The sequence below is a fragment of the Sciurus vulgaris genome (genome assembly GCF_902686455.1).
Source record: "Sciurus vulgaris genome assembly, chromosome: 10".
Lineage (NCBI taxonomy): Eukaryota > Metazoa > Chordata > Mammalia > Rodentia > Sciuridae > Sciurus > Sciurus vulgaris.
Window position 1 is genome coordinate 108,207,603 of NC_136470.1, and position 22,419 is coordinate 108,230,021.

General features: G+C 30.1%; 1 protein-coding gene across 1 annotated transcript in view; it reads left to right on the forward strand.

Moving 5' to 3' along the window:
• Positions 1 to 492: 492 nt before the first annotated feature.
• Positions 493 to 22,419, forward strand: part of SI (sucrase-isomaltase) — a gene marked incomplete at both ends in the record, with an annotated part of 121,969 nt that continues 100,042 nt past the window's right edge. The window contains 14 exon segments of the mRNA XM_079155080.1: positions 493 to 610; positions 2,040 to 2,167; positions 6,320 to 6,437; positions 6,752 to 6,861; positions 7,680 to 7,831; positions 9,569 to 9,740; positions 11,446 to 11,545; positions 12,400 to 12,512; positions 16,151 to 16,276; positions 16,877 to 17,008; positions 17,097 to 17,216; positions 19,312 to 19,425; positions 21,489 to 21,573; positions 22,001 to 22,118. Of these exon segments, the coding sequence (XP_079011206.1) occupies positions 493 to 610; positions 2,040 to 2,167; positions 6,320 to 6,437; positions 6,752 to 6,861; positions 7,680 to 7,831; positions 9,569 to 9,740; positions 11,446 to 11,545; positions 12,400 to 12,512; positions 16,151 to 16,276; positions 16,877 to 17,008; positions 17,097 to 17,216; positions 19,312 to 19,425; positions 21,489 to 21,573; positions 22,001 to 22,118 (1,706 nt within the window).

The window sequence follows — 22,419 nt, forward strand, 5'->3', positions numbered from 1 at the left end:
TACATAATGAGACTTGCAATTGAAGAGACATGAGTTAGAGTAGGTAGAACTTTATCATTTTACTTCAAAATATAACATCTCTCAGCCTTAAGTTTCTGATCAGGAAAGTGTGAATAAGAACATCTCCTTCCCAGAATTAAGAAGTGTGAAAATTAGGAGACAAGATGAAAGTTAAAGCTTTCTTTGACTTGAATAATGCCTTAAAATAAGAGGGCAAGGCACAACAACTTGGAACGGGTTATTCCCTTGTTTATGATTTAGTGTACGCTGTAATGTGTATAATTAATCTGCTCCTTTTGCTAAAAGTTGCATATGTTGCTTACATTTTTGTCAATGCATACTATTTTAGATTGTAAACCAATAAAACTGTTTGTCCCTCTGCTTGTCTCTTGCTTAGTAAAAATTAGTATACCTAATTTCATGAGAATTGATGGTGGTTCATTATACATTATATACTTTATATTTTAATCTCAAATTCCTTTCCTTCTTCAGATGGCAAGGAAGAAATTTAGTGGATTAGAAATCTCTTTGATTGTCCTTTTTGCAATAGTTACTATAATAGCTATTGCCCTAGTTGCTGTCTTAGCAACTCAAACACCTGCGGTTGATGGTAAGTAAGAAAAACTCTTATACATGATAGTGAAGTTAAGAGAAAGTTATTTCATAATAGCTAATGATTAAAAAAAAAAGATAATCTATGAGAGGTGAAACAGGAGAAGGATGACCTCTAGCAAGTTACACAATCGCTTCAACTTTCTATCATTTTTTTCTGGTTATTTCAATGAAAACCCTGTGTAATTAAGAATGCATGTGCTTTCACATTAATGGACTTTTCCATTACTTGAGAAAGAGCAAAGAGACAGAGGGATGAAGATGGCAATGTAAGATGGAATAGTTGCCTCTCGTTACTAGTGAGATTGTTTTCATTAATGAGAAAATCTAGATTTTTGCAGTGGCCTTCAGAAATTTCCAAAGCAGGTGAGGAATGTGGTGAATATACTCTCTTTCCTCGTCAAATTATTAAGGAGAAAGAAGGTGTATGACAAAATAAAATAGATGAAAGGTGAATCAAGGTTTGAGGTATTTAATAACTTTTTCTGAATATGTCTGTTCTAATTTAGAGTTGCTGCATAATACTGTGGGCCACAATATATACTTGCTTTTTCTTTATCATTCTCTGGACCAAAACAGAATTGGAAAGCACATTACACATTATATGCTAGTCTAACAGTAGGTAGGAATTCCTACTGCTTTATCTTCTTTCAGCAGTAGCTCGCTATATTGTTAATCAAATTTTATCTTTAACATATATGATTCCTATGATATTCTTTTTTATATGGGGGTAAAATCTATTTTTTTTTTGCTATTCCTAACTTTCTATTTTTTACCTATAAAATTATTCCCTTCAAAGTATCTTCTTCCTCCTGTTTTTCTCTTTTCCAATCTCGTGAAATTCTCTGCATTCTTCGATTCGCTGTTTCTCCATCTTCATTCTTCATCTGTAAAACACAAATTGTAAGTGCACTGGGAATGTACTTTCTGTTTCCTTTTTAATATGTGAAAGTATTCTGCTTTCCTGAAGAATCAGACAGCAAATTCTACACTACTATGAAATATTCTCTAATTGTTAATTCCTGTAAAAGTTTTAAAAATTCTCTTTCACGTTTCTTTTTTTCAGTAAGAATTTAAATTTCACTGAATCAGATGAAACAGTTCCTAAAACAATATAAAAAGAAGGAATAAAATAGTTTGGGAAAGAGAAAAATACAATTGAAATAACTACATTGTTAAGCTAGTTATCAAAGACTGTAGTATTTTAAAATGAAATCAAACACTATAGTATTTTAAAATATTATTTGGTTCTTTTTATTACTATTAAGGCTTGAATTTTGGCATCTTTTTAAAGGAAAATTCATTTTAAAGTTTTCATTTAGTATATATTCATGTGCTCTTTTAACATAAAGTATGTATTACTTGAAAAAGTCTGGTGGAAATAATTTAATGTCATATCTTATTTAACTAAGTACTTTCTTCCCCAGAATTGAGTCATGCTACTTCAACTCCAGCTACAACAGCAAACCCTTCTGGTCTAGGAAAATGTCCTACTGCATTAAATGATCCAATCAATAAGAGAATAAACTGCATTCCAGATCAATTTCCAACACAGGTCTGCAAAAACACTTTAATGTTTCTATGTATTATTACATTAAGATAATTGCTCAATTATGGATAATTACAAACACTTAAGAATCTAGACATAAATTAGGCTAAATTTGTCTTTTTTGTAGCTCCATATAAATAAGTGATGTTTGTCTAATTCTATCATTTTTCCTTCCCCCCACTCAACCCCATCCCTGATTTTCCTCTATACTATCTATCCTTCCTCCATTCTTGTCCCCTCCTACCCCTGTTATGTATCATCATCCACTTATCAGAGAAATCATTTGGCCTTTAGTTTTTTGGGATTGGCTTATCTCACTTAGCACGATATTCTCTAGCTGCACCCATATACTGCAAATACCATAATTCTATTCTTCTTTATGACTGAATAATATTCCATTGTGTATATATACCACAGTTTCTTTATCCATTCATCTATTGAAGGGCATCTTAATTGAAATGGTTGAGTTTGCTTTTTCATACGGCTGTTCAATTCAAATTAACAAACTAAAATTTATCCATGTTTAACTAATAATTATTAATGTTACAAACCTTCATAATATTTTAATCTCTCATGCTAATTTCTTTTAAAAAAAAGGTTTTTAACTTGACAGTATGGAACCTTTGAGTGACAATGTCTATATTCTATTAGAGTATTTGAAATGACAGCATTAAAAATAATCTGTAGAAAATAAAAGATCACTTATGTTTTCATCTTTTATTTTAGAAAACAAAGTGAGTTTATTTATTTCTATTTAGAGTGTTATAGTTATGCATAGTAGTTGGGTTTATTTTGATAAAATCAGACTTGTATGGGATTTGATTTCAGTCCCCATTTCCCCCACCTTTCCCTCCTCACCTCCCTCTGTCTTCTCCCTCTCTCCTCTATGCATCTTCCTTTCACTCATTTATTTATTAATTTTTGGTTGGTACTTTCTACTTGTACACAAAGATGAATTTTCCTGTGGCATATTCATATATGCATATAATGGAATTTTGTGAAATGCATTCCATATCTCCTTCCCTTTCCCATCTCTACTCCCTCCCTCTAGATTTCCTTCTTCTACTCCACTGATCTTCCCTATATTTTTATGATATCTGATCTCCCTGGTATTTCCCTTATTTTGCTCCAGGTTCTGCTCATGATAGAAAACATTCAATTCTCAATTTTTGCTTCTAATATTTCAATTACCAAGGTTTTCTTCATTTCCATCCATTTTCCAGCATGCATCATCTCATTTATCTTTATGGCTGAGTAAAACTCCTTGTTTATATGTACCACATTGTCTTGATCCATTCATCTATTGACAGGCATCTGGGCTGATTTCATAATCTGGCTATTATGAATTGTGCTGCAATAAATGTGATTCACAATAGACAAAATGAACTTATTTTAAAAGCTTAGTTTATGTCAACTGATTCCACTGAATTATGCTCCTAACCCTCAAATGAATTTCAATGTTTCTCGATATTTTTAACCAAGAAAAATTAAATTTAGCAAAATAATTCTAATGAGAGTCTGATGTGAAACAAAATCTCATTTATTAAATTTTAGATTTGTATGGGAACTTAGAGTTCTATGATTCTAAATGAACATGACAGGGTCTTTCTGTTAGTGCTGAGACAAAGCTGGAATTAGAACTGTAGTGTGCAAAGTTCAATGTTAGCTTATGTTCAATGAACTCAGTTGTCATTCTTCATTAGCCAGGATGTTATAATTTTCTCTAATTGGATAATTTTACAAGGTAATATTTTTTCTATTATGGAAAATTGATTAAAAATACATGATGAATGAATGAAAAAGTAAAATCTATCTGAAATTAGATAAAGGGCCTAAACATTGTTTCCTCTTTTTCTGTTTTAGGAGAAGTAAATTTCAAATGGGATATTAATTCAAACTCCATCACTTAGTTTTTGAAAATTTTGATTATTTCTAATTCTATGATTTTGATAATATTTTCTCATTAATGCATTGGAAGATTCTTTAAAATACATTCAAATGTTACATTTCATCTTTTCAAGTGATCCCTTAGAGCAATGATTTATACTTAAAATTTTAAATATGAGAGGCATACCATTTGAATAAATATTATTTTGTCCAATCAATGCGGTTAAGGTTGAATTTAATAAAAATGATAACTTCTATAAATTTTCTGAAGTTTTCTCAATTGAAAAAATTCTCTTGGGATTTTATATCATTGAAAATGGATCATGTTTACAAAATTATTAAAAATAAAGAATTGATTGTGGTAAGCTTTTTGTATGTATGATTTCATTATAAAAGACATGCATATTTATTTTATAATAATGAGAAATTATGAAAGAGTCAACATGATAATTCTAAAAACAGCTATAATTTTTATTATGTATTAGTCGCTCAGGCTGCCATAACAAAATACAAGAGACTGGATGGCTTCAACTCTGGAATATATACTTTTAAATTAATACAAACATACATACACATACACATACATACATATAATACTTTGGTATGTATATGTAGTGAGTTAAATGATATTTTCCAAAAACTTCTGTCCATGTAGAGCCCCAGAATGTGATTTCCTTAATTGGAAATCAGTTTTATGCAGATGTAATTAGTTTATATGAAATCATACTGGATTAAGGTGTACCCTAAATCTAGTGACTCATAAAAGGAAGAGACTATGCACAAAGACAAAGAAGAAAGATCTTCTGTGAAGATGGAAGCAGAGATTGGAGCTATGCAACTACAAATCAAGGAATGCCAAGACAGTGGCCAATGGAAGCGTAGAAATAGACAAGGAAGGATTCTTCCCTAGACCTTCGAAAGCAGCCTGGCTTTGCTGAAACCTTAGGTTAGAACTTCTAGATGCCAGAATTGTGAGAATAAATATCTGTTGCTTTAAGCCACCTTTTCCCATGTTGTTATGGCAGCCCTAGGACACTAATACAGTATATCTCAAGAAATTTAATGTAAGTCTATTGTATTAAAAATTTTTAAATTTTGTTAGAATGTGATTATGATACTCTTATTTCTTGTCTTAAAACAATACATTTACACTTTTTCCAAATCATTTACCTATGTCTAGAACTACCCTTTGGTCTTATACTAATAGTTTTAAAATATATCTTAGACTTCTGTAAATAATTTTTGCAAAATTAGGACTTTTTTTGTGGAAATATTTCTATAGTTTAAATAACCAGAGGCAAAATTGCCCCATTGAAAGTAACACATTTCTTAGGTTTTGATAGGTATTGACTCTCCCGTTTGGTCAGATCCAACTGCATTCTTGTTTGCATGTGTGCGTGTGTGCACGTGCACACATGTGCATGTACATGCATGAGCAGTGGTGTGTGTTTCTGAAGCTATTTTAATTTAATAGGAAAGTGGATGAGAGGTCTATGTATATTTTCAACTGACCAAACATGGAGACTTTTAATTTATTTTTATGATTAAAAAAATCCAAGGAAAAAGACCCAAGGTATTCAAATTATGATCTGTCACTATTAAATTTTGATATTAAGTAGATTGTGATTACATCATTGTTAGTACATAAAGCACTGTGTTGATCAACTTTTTATATTAGCATTTATATTTTTTGTCTACTTCATATAATCTTTCCATATAAGTAATAAAAATTTCTGAGAATTCAGGATTTTGTTGTACTCATTGAACATAGTTGTAGTAATTAGTTGTGATGCCTGGCATATAAACTAGTTAAATATATTTTGAACTATTAAATAGCTAAAAATAACTTAAAATTTTTATAGTCTTGAACTCAGACATATATCTTCATCTTAATTATTTATCACCCACCTTGATACATAATTAGTACAAAATAAGCATTTTAATTCTTTTTCACTAACATCATGACAACAGAATTTGTTATAATTACCCAGAGCATATGAACTTTAAAAATAGATGAGCTAACAATAACATGTATGAACACATGAAATTAATAATTTACAACTCAGAGCATCAATATTTAATGGTATAATTGATTCAATTCATCAAATATATTTCTTTCATGTGATAATAATAAAAGAACAAATGATACATGGGTATGTTATATATTTGAAGAAATAATCTTGTTTTTTAAATATTCAGTTAGTGGAAAAAGAGAGACTAGAATATCTAACATTAGTACTAATCATTATTTTTATAAAATATTTTTATCAGGTAGTCTGTGCACAGAGAGGCTGCTGCTGGAGGCCAGGGAATGATTCTATTGTTCCTTGGTGCTTCTTCGCACGTAACCATGGCTATACTGCTGAGGAATCATCCACAAGTAGTACTGGTAAGAAGTGCTTTGTCATGATGACTGAATATAGTGCATTCTTAATAAAAAAAAAAAAGGCATTTTAAGTTTCTCTTTGGAAAAATAGCCTAAATAACATGGAATAAGTGCATACTGAAATGTTCAAATTGATTATACTGGTTTTTTTTTTTTTCATGATTTTATCTTCATATAAAAAAACTCATTGTTTGTGTTGAATACAATTATACATATTCAAATACTTAAGTTAATACAATTATAAATATTCAAATATTTAATAGATGTTGATCTTTATGAATAAATTCATTCATCCTTGTTTGTTTTCCTGATTTAAGGATTTGAAGCCAAATTAAACAGGATAGCTTCTCCTACACTATTTGGAAAGGACATTAATAGTCTCCTCCTTACAACTCAAAGTCAGACATCCAACCGATTCCGGTTCAAGGTTTGTTTTTTTTTTTCTTTCTATTTCTAAAGAAAATTTAATAATCAAAAATGTTTTATGAACACACTCCTTACCTTATCCATACATTTTCCTACATAAGAAATATTTATTCAAGGCAAAGAACTAATTATACTAGTTACTACAAAACTCTGAGCCTGTTTGTTTAAATATAACTTAAGAATAATTGTTTCTCCTGCCATTACTTTGAAGAATTTAAATAACAAAGTCCAGGTAAAATATTTAACACATTGAGAATATGTACTCAATAAATATTAATATGTTTTAATTTCAAATTTAAGCTATGAGGAAATATTAGTTTAAAATGTAATTTGAAGAAAAATGTTAATAGTGCTATGTGAATGCAATTTATCTTTACTATTTCTTTTTAGAGCTTGTGGTTTGTATGCTTGGTTTTACTAATTCTTATTGCATGCAGTTTAAGAGATTTTTTTTTTAACCTTGGAAATTGAAGCAGCACCAATTACTTTGCATACTTGTTTTTTAGCAAAAATTTCACAAGAATTGACTTATTTTGAAATTTTATTTATTAATTTATTTTGGTGGAGCTGGGTATTGAACCCATAGCATCGAATTCTAGGCAAGTGCTCTACCCTGAATATAATTTCAGTTCTGAGATTTCTTTAAGCACAATTAAAATTCCTTATGGAAGTATCTAAGGGGGTAAACACTAAAGAGCACTAAGGATAATTAAATTCACAGGGCTGAAGTTATTTTCTATTTGGAGCCTGCATTTAATTATTCAAAAATTGAATACTGTTTTAAAATTAAGTAATGCATATTTGTTCAAATCTTTGCAGATTACTGATCCAAATAATAGAAGATATGAAGTTCCTCATCAGTTTGTGAAAGAATTTACCGGACCCACACCTTCTAAAATACTGTATGATGTAGAAGTTGAAAAAAATCCTTTCAGCATCAAAGTTATTAGAAGAAGCAATGGCAGAATTTTGTAAGTATTAATTTTAATTTATGTTTGTATAAATTTAAAAATTGGAATGTCAATATCAAGTTATTATCACAAAGAATAAATTTCCTTCACAAAGAAAGTGCAGTAGAATTTTTTAAAGATTATGATTACAAGGGAATTTTCCTTTCCGTGAATGAAAGGCACTAAAAATGAATGAGAAAATGCCAATTTCAGCCAATCAAAGATAAAGGTGGAGAGAATCATCCATTTAATTATTACCTTGTCCATATTTTTGCATATGTAAAATTTTTCTTTGTGCTGTCCTAATTAAATAATCTATTGACAATCTGAGTGATCAAATGGTTACTATTAACCAACATATTAATTAATATTAAAATTTTTCTTGTACATGTTAAATATCACTTGGACACCTTCATTTTGAATGTATTGACTGTGGGTGGGGGGTAATTGGTGCAAGAATTTAGTAATTTCCTGTGAATATTTTCAATATAAATATTCTTCCATTCCTAAGAAACATGAATCTCAGAAATGACTTTCAATGAATATATTTCAGTATTTTTGCAATTAGCTTTATTCTAGATCATAAAAATATTAAATTCTAAGTGAAATAAACCACACATGAAGGTAAAAATGCTGTACAATCTCACTTTAATTGGAATCTAAAGAAGCAGAGAGTGGAAGATGGTTACCAGATTCTGGGAAGTGGTGCAGAATAGAGAGATTGTGGTAAAGTTTGCCTAAAACTTTTTTTCCGCTGCCTAGTGGAAACAGTTTTCAAGGTCTGTTGCACGGCATCATGACTTTAGTTGATAATAATGTAATATATCCCTCAGAACTGCAAGTAGATGCTAGATGGTCACACAACACAAAATAATAAATATGTGTGATGATGACTATGTTAAATAGCTTGATTTACATTCAGAACTGTATTTAAAATTTTTGCATCATGTTGAATACATGCAGAAAATTATAATTTGCCAACAAAAATGAAAATTTTTAAATGCCAGTTAGCATTTCTTTCTCTCTGTTTTTTTTTTTTTTTTTTTTTTTTGGTACTGGGAATTGAATTCAGGGGCACTCAACCACTGAGCCACATCCCCAGCCCTGTTTTATATTTTATTTAGAGACAGAGTCTTACATGAGTTGCTTAACACCTCACTGTTGCTAAGGCTGGCTTTCAACTCCAGATCTCCTGCCTCAGCCTCTCTACTGGGATTACAGGCATGTGCCACCGTGCCTAGTCAGTTAGCTTTTCTTGTAATATATATCTGGTCTACATGAAATATGCAAGGATCTTTATTTTTGGAAAAAAAAATACTCTTGAAGATAATTTTAGCATAAATGTTAAATGTGTAAAAGCCAGTATAATCCTACGTTATATCTCAGTCATGGGAATAAGGAAGAACACAGTTTAAAACATTTCTTGCCTACCATTTGTGAACTTTTAAAACATGAATTTATTTTCCCAGTATGTATCATCTGTGAAACAGGGCAATAATGTTAATTATAACTTAGGGTTGTGATGAAGTTTAAAGGAGAGAATGAATGTGAAAAATTGCTTTCATGATGAGAAGGAAATTGTGTTGATGCAGTAAACAACCCCTGATTGTAGGGAAATTTGTGTGTCCTTAAAAGGTAACCAAACAAAAGTTGATTTTGCTTTAGAAAGGAATATTCTGTATGATATTAACATAAACCCATATTTGGTGCAACAGTTTATATGTTTCTACATATTTTATTTTTTCTTTCATGGTTTAGATTTGATACCAGCATTGGTCCCCTTGTGTACTCTGACCAGTATTTACAGATTTCAACCAGACTTCCCAGTGAATATATTTATGGAATTGGGGAACATATTCATAAGAGATTTCGTCATGATTTATATTGGAAGACATGGCCAATATTTACTCGGGATCAACTTCCGGGTGATGTAAGAAATTATCTTTCTTGTTAAACATAAAATCATTATATGGAAGGGGTTGATAGTTTTAAATAGCTTAACTATTTTAAGCTATCATTTATTTGACATTACAAATAAATTATTTGCATATTAGTGACATATAATCCAGAATCTCATTTGTTGTAGTGGTGAGGACAAATAGCTAAATCCTAAATTGGCTCAGTGACTGCAAGATTTTTGTGACTGTTTCAACAGGCAATTCTTATTTATGAATGTTTTAGTTTGACTTTCATTTTTACATTTTATCATTCCTCTTTCGATAACCCTAGTATTCAAACCCATTAAGCTAGAATAATTCTGAACATCATGCTGTACAAGATTTTATGTGATTTGGTGTTTTTCTGTCTTTTGAACACCAAAGGGTACCTTTATCCTCTTATTCTGAACATAACATGTGATTATTTTCCATAACTTTGAATTATTGCAAGGCAATAATTGCAAGGCAATAATGGGGTACATCTTGTTTCTCTGTACATGAAGTAGAGGCATACCATTTGTGTAATGATACATTTACATAGGGTAATGGTGTTTAATTCATTCTGTTATTTTTAAAATTTTAATTTTTAAATGTTTGCTTTATAGAATAATAATAATTTGTATGGCCATCAGACATTCTTCATGTGCATTGAAGCCACTTTCAGGAAAGTCATTTGGTGTTTTCTTAATGAACAGCAATGCAATGGTTTTTCTTTTAACGTACTAAAACTTGAGGTGGTTTATCCTTCATGTAATATGTCATTGAGGGTTCAGCAAAGTCTTCCTCATAAAAACTTTAGTATGTCAATCATCACCATTCTTATTCTTTATATATTGTATTATTCTTTATATATTGGTCTCCCCCTCTAGAATGTGAGATGCTTGAGGACAAAGACTACAGTCATTTTAATATTTTTAATGATGATGTGATTTTTTAAATGTCAGTGTTATTTCATTCTCCAAAATGAATAAGTTAATGGTTGTTTTAAGGAGCTTCACTTGGTACTGAGTTATGAATAAATTCTACCAATCTTTATTTATAGCATGGCTGTCTGTAATAACCAGCAGGCTGAAATCCTCATCCTTACTTTCTATTCATTCTTTTCTTTGAACTTTCATATCCAGTCAGTTAAGAAGTTTCTCTCCTTTCACCTTTTAGTGTCCATACAGTTTGCATCCACTACTTCAATTCCTCATCAGCAATCCACAAATACATGCAATAGTTGTATCAGAACAGTCATCCATGAGTTCCTTGCACACTCATGAGGTGTAATGGATACACATGCAATTATGTCCTCATAACTTATTGAAACCCATTTAATTATAAAAAAATAAAGAAATGTAAATAACTATTAAAATAATAGGTATGCTGTGTTGTCTCACCTGTTAATATAAAATTACTAATTAAAACAAGTTTTAGTTTTTTTGTACTAAAATTTGATATGATACAAATAACGAACAATATTGGTATAGAAATCTAGGGCATGTTACAGAAACAAATGAGTTTATAAAAGTCATTTTACTATATTTAATCTTTAAAAAAATTTTTTATTGTAAACAAATGGGGTACATCTTGTTTCTCTGTTTGTACATGAAGTAGAGGCATACCATTTGTGTAATGATACATTTACATAGGGTAATGGTGTTTAATTCATTCTGTTATTTTTAAAATTTTAATTTTTAAATGTTTGCTTTATAGAATAATAATAATTTGTATGGCCATCAGACATTCTTCATGTGCATTGAAGATACTTCAGGAAAGTCATTTGGTGTTTTCTTAATGAACAGCAATGCAATGGGTAAGATTGATCTTTCGGATAACATGCTTAAATGAGATTTATTTTGACATGTTTAACTGTTCTCTTCATTCCAATCACGGATATTAGATGCCAAAGTAAACTCTACTATAAATGGTTTTAGCATGTGAAATTATTATAATTAGATTTTGAAATTAGTGAGACAATAAATTTTTGCATATCAATGTTTCTATTTTGGGGAGAGTATGCTATGCTTTGACACACAGGTGCTTTTCTTTTCCTTTAGAGTAACTCTGAAACACATCCACACAAATTAGTTTTCCCATCCCCACAGCCTCATTTGTCAAGATAAGTTAACATGCTTCTCCAAATAAAAAAGGGAATGATCTCTATGGGAATAGAAATAAGAAAGAGTAATGTTTTAGTTTATTATACTTCAAGTGATATAGAATCTTTTGCTTTTTTTATGTTGTGAGTGGAATACTATTTAATAGGTGAATCAGTGTTAATAAAATGTTACAAAAATAATGTTCCAGCAGGAGCAGTCTATTACATGGTTATCAAGTCAATTATATGTAAAAAAGTTAAATTAAAAACATTCATATTTTTCTTCTTAGTAATTAATGTGCGATGCTATGACCTTCAAGGAATCCCGAATTGAAATGATTAATTGAGATGCAGTTTTAGGGGAAAAAAAAAGTTTTTGCTGTAAGAGTTCTAATCCTCTTATTCCTGTGGCATTCTACTTTTCTACTGCACTATTCCTGAATTCAATATTGAATTTCTTTTTAACTATTTAAAATAGTGTGAAATAAGGTGACTTACAATTACTTTAATACTAAGTAACTTTTCTTTTTTTACCATTTAAACATACTTTACCAATTGTTATTTTGCAGAGATTTTCATCCAGCCTACTCCAATAGTAACTTATAGAGTTATTGGTGGCATTCTGGACTTTTATATATTTCTAGGAGATACTCCTGAACAAGTAGTTCAACAGTATCAACAGGTGTGTTTCAGGTCTATTTTTATTAAAAAAATATTTTGTCATATTTTTTCTTTGTCTATCAAGTCCACATATTTGAATAATTTTTATTTACATATCAGGGCCTCTTAACTAAACATATCTTAAAGCATTTCGTTCTTATGATATGAGAAAATTGCTATCTAAGCCTCACTTACCTGTAAGAATAGCATCTTTACATAGTTGAACGAATCCAAGATGAGCTTAGAGCAGTGAAGAATCCAGAAATTACCTTGAACTTGAATTTTAAAATTCCTTCCATGTGATACTTATCTTATAAATATTAGCATATATGATTCCTAGTGTTATCCAGGAAAAGGACATTACTTTTAATAAGATTAAAGGATATAACTATTTGAAAAACCTAATTTTCATGATATACTTTTTAACCTATAATTCTATTTCCAAAACTGGACATTAACAAATAACACCTGCCAAAAAATTTCTAAGAAAAGTTTCTAAAAATCTGAAATGAGACCAGTTAGAGTTTTACCCAGTTAGTTTACCAATTATGTCTTAAGAATTTCCAAATCTCTGTTCATAAATGTGAATTTTGGAAAAGAAGTACAAAAAATTTACAGTCTCCTTAATATAAAATTATAATTACCATTCTGGACTTTCATATATAAAGTAAGAATTTGGGTGTGGTAGTCGTATATGCAAACAGTATATTTTTCTTTAAAAAACTGACATTTTAGCTGGGTGCAGTAGTGCACACCCGTAATCCCAGACTCTTGGGCTGCTGAGACAAAGTCAGCCTCAGCAATCACAAAGCACTAAGCAAGTCAATGAGACCCTGTCTTGAAATAAAAACTACAAAATATAGATGGGGTTGTGGCTCAGTTGTTAAAGTGACCATGAGTTCAATTTCTGATACCCCATCCAAAAAACAAAACAAAACAAGACAAAATAAAAACCAACATTGTGATTTGTCAAACATTAGTTCCCATAGCTCACTACTACATGCTGAGAAAAGTTTGTTGTCGACAATAGTTGAGTTTGAGTATTACTGAAAATCTGAATATACCATATATATAGCATAGTCGTTTATTTACTTACAATATTTTTTGTTGAGCTTGAATACAGCATATAAGTGCTGAATTTAAATAAGGTTCAAATTGTGTAAAGAGTAGGCAGAAGAAATTTAAAATTTTATTTAAAAAAAAGAAATTATCTTCTCTCTATATTGCTAACATATAGTTGTTAGTATGTTAAAATTTAAAATAGATTTCATTAGAATGGCAAATGGTTTTAGCAGTTTTAAAAACCATCATGTATTCCAAGTATAAGTTAAATAGAAGATAGTTAATGGGAAAATATATATTTTAAGTACTTAAGTTAAACATTAACTTTATAATATATATGTATGTTTATGGAGGTGAGTATATATATATGTATATGTACATGTATATATATCATATCTATGAGGAAAAAAATTTCAACCACATGTCCAAGTATTTTAAACATGAAGTGTTTAGGAATATAGGCCAAAAATAATACTTTTTTTCAGAGACTTATGAAATTATTTTAAAGATAAATTTAATACTTCATTTGTATAAATAATAACCATGAGTAGTTTTAAAAAAAATTTGCATTATAGTTTTCAAGCTGCAGTTTATGAGGAAATCATGGATATGTGTGTGTGTGTATATATACATATATGCATATATACATATACATTTATTTTTTTATTCTAAAGAAAACTGTTATGCCTATTTAGGTTATTTATCATAAAGTAACCTAAATCCAACATTTCAGTGAAACAATTTAATATCAGTTATGTCTTTATTTCCACATATAAAATTTCATCCTATTCTGTGATGAGACATGATGCTCTCTTACAATTCTGTGCTGTGCTTGTTTGACCACTGTGAAAATGAAATTGAGATCCATTTGACCTAGGAAGAAGAAAAGCAGCCAAGACATTGCATGTAAAGAATACTAGGGAGTAACTGGGTGAAAACCTTGTACAGCATATATTTTGAGGAACATTTTTGAAAACTGGAAGAGAACTAATTGCCCAAAAACCAGGTCTGGTGTGCACGCCTGTAATCTCAGAGACTCAGGAAAGTGAGACAAGAGGATTGCAAGTTCAAATCCTGACTGCAACTTAGCAAGTCTTGAGCAAATTAGTGAGACCCTGTTTCAAAATTTACACAAATTTTAAAAAGGACTGAGGATGTTGCTCAGTGGTTACGCATCCCTGGGTTCAGTCCCCGGTGAAAAAATAAATAAATAAATAAGAAATGCCAAAATGTAAGGGAATATAAATTGCAAACTGCAACTTTAAATATATTTTTGTCTGACATGATGACGTTTTGTTGTTGTTTTAACAGCAGGTGAGGGTGTTGTGGGAAAATTTTCCCTTTATCGTATCTTTTTTTACTTGTTATTCTTTTATTCTCTCATTTCAACTTCCATGATTATACAAAATATATCTTGTCAAATATTACTTTCTTGAGTAATTATAAATCACTCAAGAAATTATTCAATATAGTTACTTGATTTTTTTTTATTGTAACCAAATGGGTACAACTTGTTTCTCTGTACATGAAGTAGAGGCATACAATTTGTGTAATCATACATTTACATAGGGTAATGTTGTTTGATTCATTCTGTTATTTTTTCCTTCCCCCTCACCCCTCCCACCCATCTTTTCCCTCTATACAGTCCCTCCTTCCTCCATTCTTGCCTCCCTCCCACACCCCATTATGTGTCATCATCTGCTTATCAGCGAGATAATTCGTCCTTTGGTTTTATGGGATTGACTTGTCTCACTTAGCATGATATTCTCCAATTTCATCCATTTGTCTGCATATGCCATAATTTTATTATTCCTATGGCTGAGAAATATTCCATTATATATATATCACAGTTTCTTTATCCATTCATCATCTGAGGGGCATCTAGTTTTGCTCTACAATCTGGCTATTGTGAATTGAGCAGCTATAAACATTGATGTGACTGCATCTCTGTAGTATGCTGACTTTAAGTCCTTTGGGTATAGGCCAAGGAGTGGGATAGCTGGGTCAAATGGTGTTTCCATTCCAAGTTTTCTAAAGAATCTCCATACTGCTTTCTGGAGTGGCTGCACTAATTTGCAACCCTACCAACAATGTATGAGTGTACCTTTCTCCCCACATCCTTGACAACATCTATTGTTGCTTGTATTCTTGATAATTGCCATTCTAATTGGGGTGAGATGGAATCTTAGGGTAGTTTTGATTTGCATTTCTCTTATTACTAGAGGTGTTGAACATTTTTTCATATATCTGTTGATTGCTTGTACATCTTCTTCTGTGAAGTGTCTGTTCATTTCCTTAGCCCATTTGTTGATTGGGTTATTTGTATTCTTCGTGTAGAGTTTTTTGAGTTCTTTATATATTCTGGAAATTAGTGTAATTATAAATTATAGCTATTTCATTTTCTAATTTTTAATGAGAAATAAGAAATGAGAGACAGACATATTCAGGAAACATTTTAGAATGCAGGAAATACTAAATATTTAAAATATGTGGTTAAATACTAGAGATATAGCAGAATAAAAAACTCATTAATGTTAGTTATCAATGCTGAATGAGTTTCTCTTTATTGAAACTTATTTAATTTCAATTTACCTCAAGCTCATTGGACTACCAGCAATGCCTGCCTATTGGAGTCTTGGATTCCAGTTGAGTCGTTGGAATTACAAATCATTAGATGTAGTGAAAGAAGTAGTACAAAGAAACAGGGAAGCTGGCATACCTTTTGTAAGTAGAATGAAGGGTTTGTGGGTGGGGATATATATCTTAAGCATTGCCATATAATAATAAATGTAATGATCTTTAGAATAACATATATATATCTGTATGTGATAAAGCCATAGATGTATATGGTAAAGCTAGTTTTTAATGCTGAGGTATATTTAATCTCTTGACATAATTACTACTTTTCTTGAAAGTTACAAATATGTTTTTGAAAACTGATCAAAAGTTATACTAGAACATAGTATATATTTAACTCTAAACAAAATCTCATGCATTTTAAAAATGGACCTGATTTTGAATTTGTATGTTTTAAAAATAATTCCCTGAACTGTTCAGGTTTTTGTTTTCTGTGCAATGAATATCACATGTATGACCTAATAAAAATCTAGTCATCACAGAGAAAAATGTGAATAGTCAAATAAAGCTTTTACTTTTAAGAACTAGAAAATCTAGTTTTATAAACAATAACACTGCTTCTTAGATTATGATATAAGATATATGTTGATTTATTTTTTAATGATTATATAAATAAATTGGACCTAAAGTTTGTAATTATTAGCTCTTTCAGTATGATTGGTTCAAATACACTGTGTTAATTTTCAGGATACACAAGTCACTGACATTGATTATATGGAAGACAAGAAAGACTTCACCTACGATCAAGAAGCATTTCAAGGACTCCCTGAATTTGTTGAAGATTTGCATAGCCATGGGCAGAAATATGTTATCATCTTGGTAACATAAATTATAGATTCAAATATTTTTAATATTTGCACATTTGTAGGTTAATAGATTTTCTATAGTTTCTTCTTTCTATTGTTAGGACCCTGCAATTTCTATTGATAAGCGTGCTGATGGAAGTGCATATGAAACTTATGAGAGAGGAACTGCACAGAAAGTGTGGGTGAACCAGTCAGATGGAATTACTCCAATTATTGGAGAGGTATATTATGATATTCATTAAACTTGTGTGACCAATTTTCTATTAATCAACAGGATTTTTCTATAAGTTGTGTGTGTGTACTTTTATTTTTGGATTTTATATTTCAGTTGTGGTGAGTAATTTTAGACAAAGGATATATTTTAATAATCTTGAAAATAATTTAATCATTCAGAAAGTAAATAGACATCACATATTTTAAAGACTATAAACACAATTATAGCAAAAAAATTGTGGTGTATAATTTAGATTCTCACAAAAGTACTGAGGGGTCTTTTCAGCTATTTGATATAAAATAATTGCAAACATAAATTGAGTGCTAAGCACCTATATAGTGAACATTAAGTTTTAAGATTTACCTTTAATGCAATAAAAATGAAATATATATTAAAATTCATTGCATGTGACAACTGAATTTTAGAAAAGTGAAGTAAGTTATCTAAAGTCTCACAACTAATGAGGAATCAAGGCAGAAATGTGCCTAGCCCTCAAATGTAACTCTTTAAAGGGAATAAATACCCTTTAAGTGGCAATTTTGTAAGATATCTTGAAAAGCAAAGTAATATCTAGACAGAATGAGTAAATAATTCCATTTCTTTAACTTAATCAAAATAAATAAAATGATAAACAAAAATATCAATTTAAAACACATGTCTGTTTACTACAATGAAGAATATATTTGTTTTCTTTTTAGTAAAGGTTTTTGGACCCATGGTTCTCTAGTACTAAAAAACACCCTAATCCTTTTTAAACATTTATTTTAAGAAAAATTCTCCCTAAATTGCCCAGGCTGGCCTTGAACTTGCAAGTTTTCCCTGAATTGTCCATCCTCCCTCCATGGGCTCTTCAGTAGCTGGGATTACAGGTGTATGTCCCTGAGCCTGGCTCCGATCACTTCTGTGCATTTGTTAAATTTTCTTGAGAAAGATCTCCTTGAATAATTATGAGTCTATTAGAACCACGTTTTCCTACATGTGATGCTATTACTATTTCATGTAATATTATTTTTGAAGATCTGTTGAGCAACTGGGGAGGCTTAAACAGGTGGACCAAAGTTTGGGGCCGACCGCAGCAACTTAGAGAGGCCCTAAGCAACTTAGTGAGATCCTGTCTCAATATAAAAAAAATAAAAATAAAAAAGACAGGGAATAAGTCTCAGTGGTAAAGTACTGATTTCAATCCCTAGTACAAAAAAAAAAAAAAATTATTCTGTTGGATATGGCCACATCAGCCAGCCAGCCAATACTGATTATTTGGATATAAAACAGTATATTTTATCCCAATTTATTTAAAATTGAATTCTTCTTGCTTAATGTAGTTATTGGAAGCAATAAGTAAAATAATTTGGAGGAACATAAATCACAAAGAGATAGTATAGTATGCTTTCTGTTTACCAGTATGAACTAAGGAATAAAATTACCTGGGTTAAAATTCTTACTGAATCAGTTCTTAGAAGTGTGACTTTGAATAAGTTGCTTAAATTGTGTATAACTTTTCTCATCTGCAAGGTGAATTTACATGTGCCACTTCCCTTACCTATAAAGTGATGATAAAAGTAGCACTTACCCCACCTCCTAAATTCCCAATGAAGATTATATGTTAAAAATTGTAAAAATGCTTGGAACTGTGCCTAGTATATGTTTAATGTCACAGTGACATTGTTGATAAGACATAAATATAAAAAAAGATTATTTGCCTGGATTTCTTGGTAGCAAATGTCTTTAGAAATGAACTATTTGTTTTATTTTATTCAGTTTTGAATGAATAACCTAACATACATTTTTAACCTAACATACAAGGATGATTAGAAATAAATTTAGTTACAGTAAAAGTAGCAGCCTCATCCAAAGTTCTTTTATATTTTCCTTCCTAAATACCTTATGATCTTCCTCTCTCTTTCTTTTTAACTATTCTTACTTAAATGCACCTAGAAATAGATCTGAGAATATTATGGAAGTGTATAGTGTATGAGTCACGTATTCCTAAATATGTATAATATTATTACTTTAGTAATTTTAGAATACACAACTCAGATAAAGTTCCATTTATTTATTTATTCTTTTATTTATGTATTTCTGTGAATGATCTATTTATCTAGGTATGGCCAGGATTATCTGTATATCCTGATTTCACTAATCCAAACTGCATAGAGTGGTGGGCAAATGAATGCAATGATTTTCATCAAAAAGTGAACTATGATGGACTTTGGATCGTAAGTAGTTTAAAACTGTTATTTTTGACAATGAATAGAACAGTTTAGCCATAAAAAGTATGTTGTATTTTTCTGATCTATTCAACATAAAATTAAAAGCCCTTAATGTTTTTCTAGAACCTGTAAATATTATATTTACTATCTTCATGGGTTAGAGAGGAACAACAAGAAATACAAATTGAGATGTTTTCCTTGAGATGATTGAGATATTGAGATGATTATTTGAGAATAAATTTAATTGTTTAATTGAAGTGTTTAATTTTATAACTAGCAATTTATCTTTAAAAAGTTAATCAGATTTGAGGATAGGCCTGTAGAAATCCATAAACCTATTCGCAATTTCAAAAACTTTAACGTAAGTTTGCAAGAATCAAACAATATCAATATGAATGTCTCTACTCTTCAGAAACTTTTAGCAAGCTATGGAATAAAACAAATCAAAATTGGCGGTGAGTTGTGATTCATATTAAGAAACAACAAGAATCAATATCTTAGATGACCGGTGAAGTTATTAAAGGAAAACACATGTCTTTGTTTCTTGGAATGAAGTTTTATTTGTGTAGCTATGCATTGCCAGTTACTAAACTTAATTAAGGTACTAAGAAATCCTGGATGATAGTCAAGCCTTCATAGCAACCTTAACTCCATTTCATGAAAGAAATCACTATGATCCTGAAATTTTATATTTTAGGAGAAACATTTATTGAGCTTGAACATAGAAGAACAGTGACTTTGTTCAAAAGTATTGCAACTAAATGGAACCCTGGGGAGACATACTGGATAACCTATCTATGTGCTCTTTGGGTATTTAGGTCCATAAAATTTCTTTGTCCTTGAAATGCTAATTATTTATTTAGCCATAGTTTAATTATAAATTGATTTATTTAATCAATAAATGATATATTTTGCAAGAATTTATTTGCTATCATCTGCATATCAAATATGTTGGGAAGAATACAAATATGGAAAAATTATGTTTTTTGCTAACAAAATGGAATTGAGTAAAGAATAAGCATTATCCTCAGAATTTCTACAATAGTGTCAATAGAATGAAAATAGAGGTTTCCATTTATTTTTTTCTTTTACATAAAACTAGTGATATCACACTGGTAATATTTAGCTACTGAAAGAAATAATTAAAAGGATTCTATGACATTGTTTTTTTTTAATTTTATCTCTTAAACTATGAATTGAATTTTTCTTTCTAGACTTCTTTTTTTCCTGGATAAGGAACACTTTGGTTCATTAGAACACTAACAATTATAAACTGATAATTTAGGAACAGCAAAAGAGACTTTGCTCTGTTGAAAGATAGAAAGAAAGAATACTTCATATCCTATATAAGCAAGGGATGGAATTCATCTTTAAAGGCAGGAGAGGATGAAATGGAAAAGGTATCAGGACAAAAAAAAGTTTTCCAGTAAAACTATTAATACAGAAACATTTAAGTTAATCTTTATAAAGATGCTTAGGTTATCAGTTTTCAGAATATGATCAAGCTCACCTAGGGTTCCTTGAAAATCTGCCAGGTATTCCAGGAGGTCACACTATTTGAATTAGAATACTAAAGATTATTTGCATTGTTTTTTCATTTCCAGTCTCTCAGGAGGAAAGACAGGAACTTGAGCGAGACAATTATTGTTGCTAACCATGTGCTTAGCATATCATAGAAACTTAATATATGAGCCAAAACATAATTAAGTTGAATAAATGAATGTGCTAGGATTGTGTGTATAATGATTGAAACTTGATGAAGAGACTCATACAATCATTTGGAAAAAAACATTTACTTAATATTTTAATTAATGTGTTTCATGTTCAATGAAAGTTACTCAAGTGAAATACATTTAGATGTTTAAAATTGCTCAAGCTGGCTGAGATATCTCTGTGAGATGGTATTTAAATTTGACTTATTTTAAGTTGGTAGCTTGGATGTGCTTTCTAGGAATAAAAGAACTTTGTGGTTCCCATTGATAAAGTATTTTTAAACAATTGGAGAATTTTTGCTTATATGATATAGAATTATATAAAATCTGCTAGCTTTCATTTTTAAATCCTTTTAGGACATGAATGAAGTTTCCAGCTTTGTTCAAGGTTCAACCGAAGGGTGCAGTGAGAGTAGTCTGAATTATCCACCTTTTACTCCTGGTAAATTTCATTTGGTTACCTATTAGTGTTAATTGATAGTAGTATTCTTGTTAACTGGTAAATTCTAGCATATATTTCTAAATCGAAATCTTTGATCTATTTTTAAAACCTTAAATCAATATGTAATATGATGTAGGATTATATTTAAATAAACTTATCTATTGTAGAGAATTAAAATGAATCTATGGGTATATGATGCACAATATAGATGTATACACTTATGTACTCCCATTATAGTCTATTTTTCCATGTGCTTATTTATTATAAAAGTTAGGAAATACTAGTTCTCTGGTATTTATTAATATAAATGTAAAGCTAATAGTTTTTGCAAGAGCAATAGGAGTGCAGGATAGGGGTCTAATTATAATTTATTTTAATTCATTGTAGTCTTTTATTTAAGACATGTTCCTTATGTGCTTTCTCTAAGATATTCTTGACAAAATCCTGTATTCTAAAACGCTCTGCATGGATGCTGTGCAAAACTGGGGAAAACAGTATGATGTTCACAGCCTGTATGGATACAGCATGGCTATAGCCACAGAGAAGTAAGTTATCATTTCATTCTGACACTCCTTTTGTATTTATTATCTAGAAATCTTTTTGGTAATTTATCAATATAATTAGAAAGTAACAAGGGTAAAAAAGAAAGTTAGTAATACTTTCATACTAAAAATTCATCATTCATTTATTATGTTGTTAGATGTTGATTGGATTTAAATTATCCTTCGAAATTTTGATTCAGTTTGCCATTTCTAAACATTACTGTTTTCTAAACAAGAACTTCCCAATTGACTTGAGCCAATGGTGTTCCTAGACCAGGTTCTTAATTATTTTCCAAAACCAAGT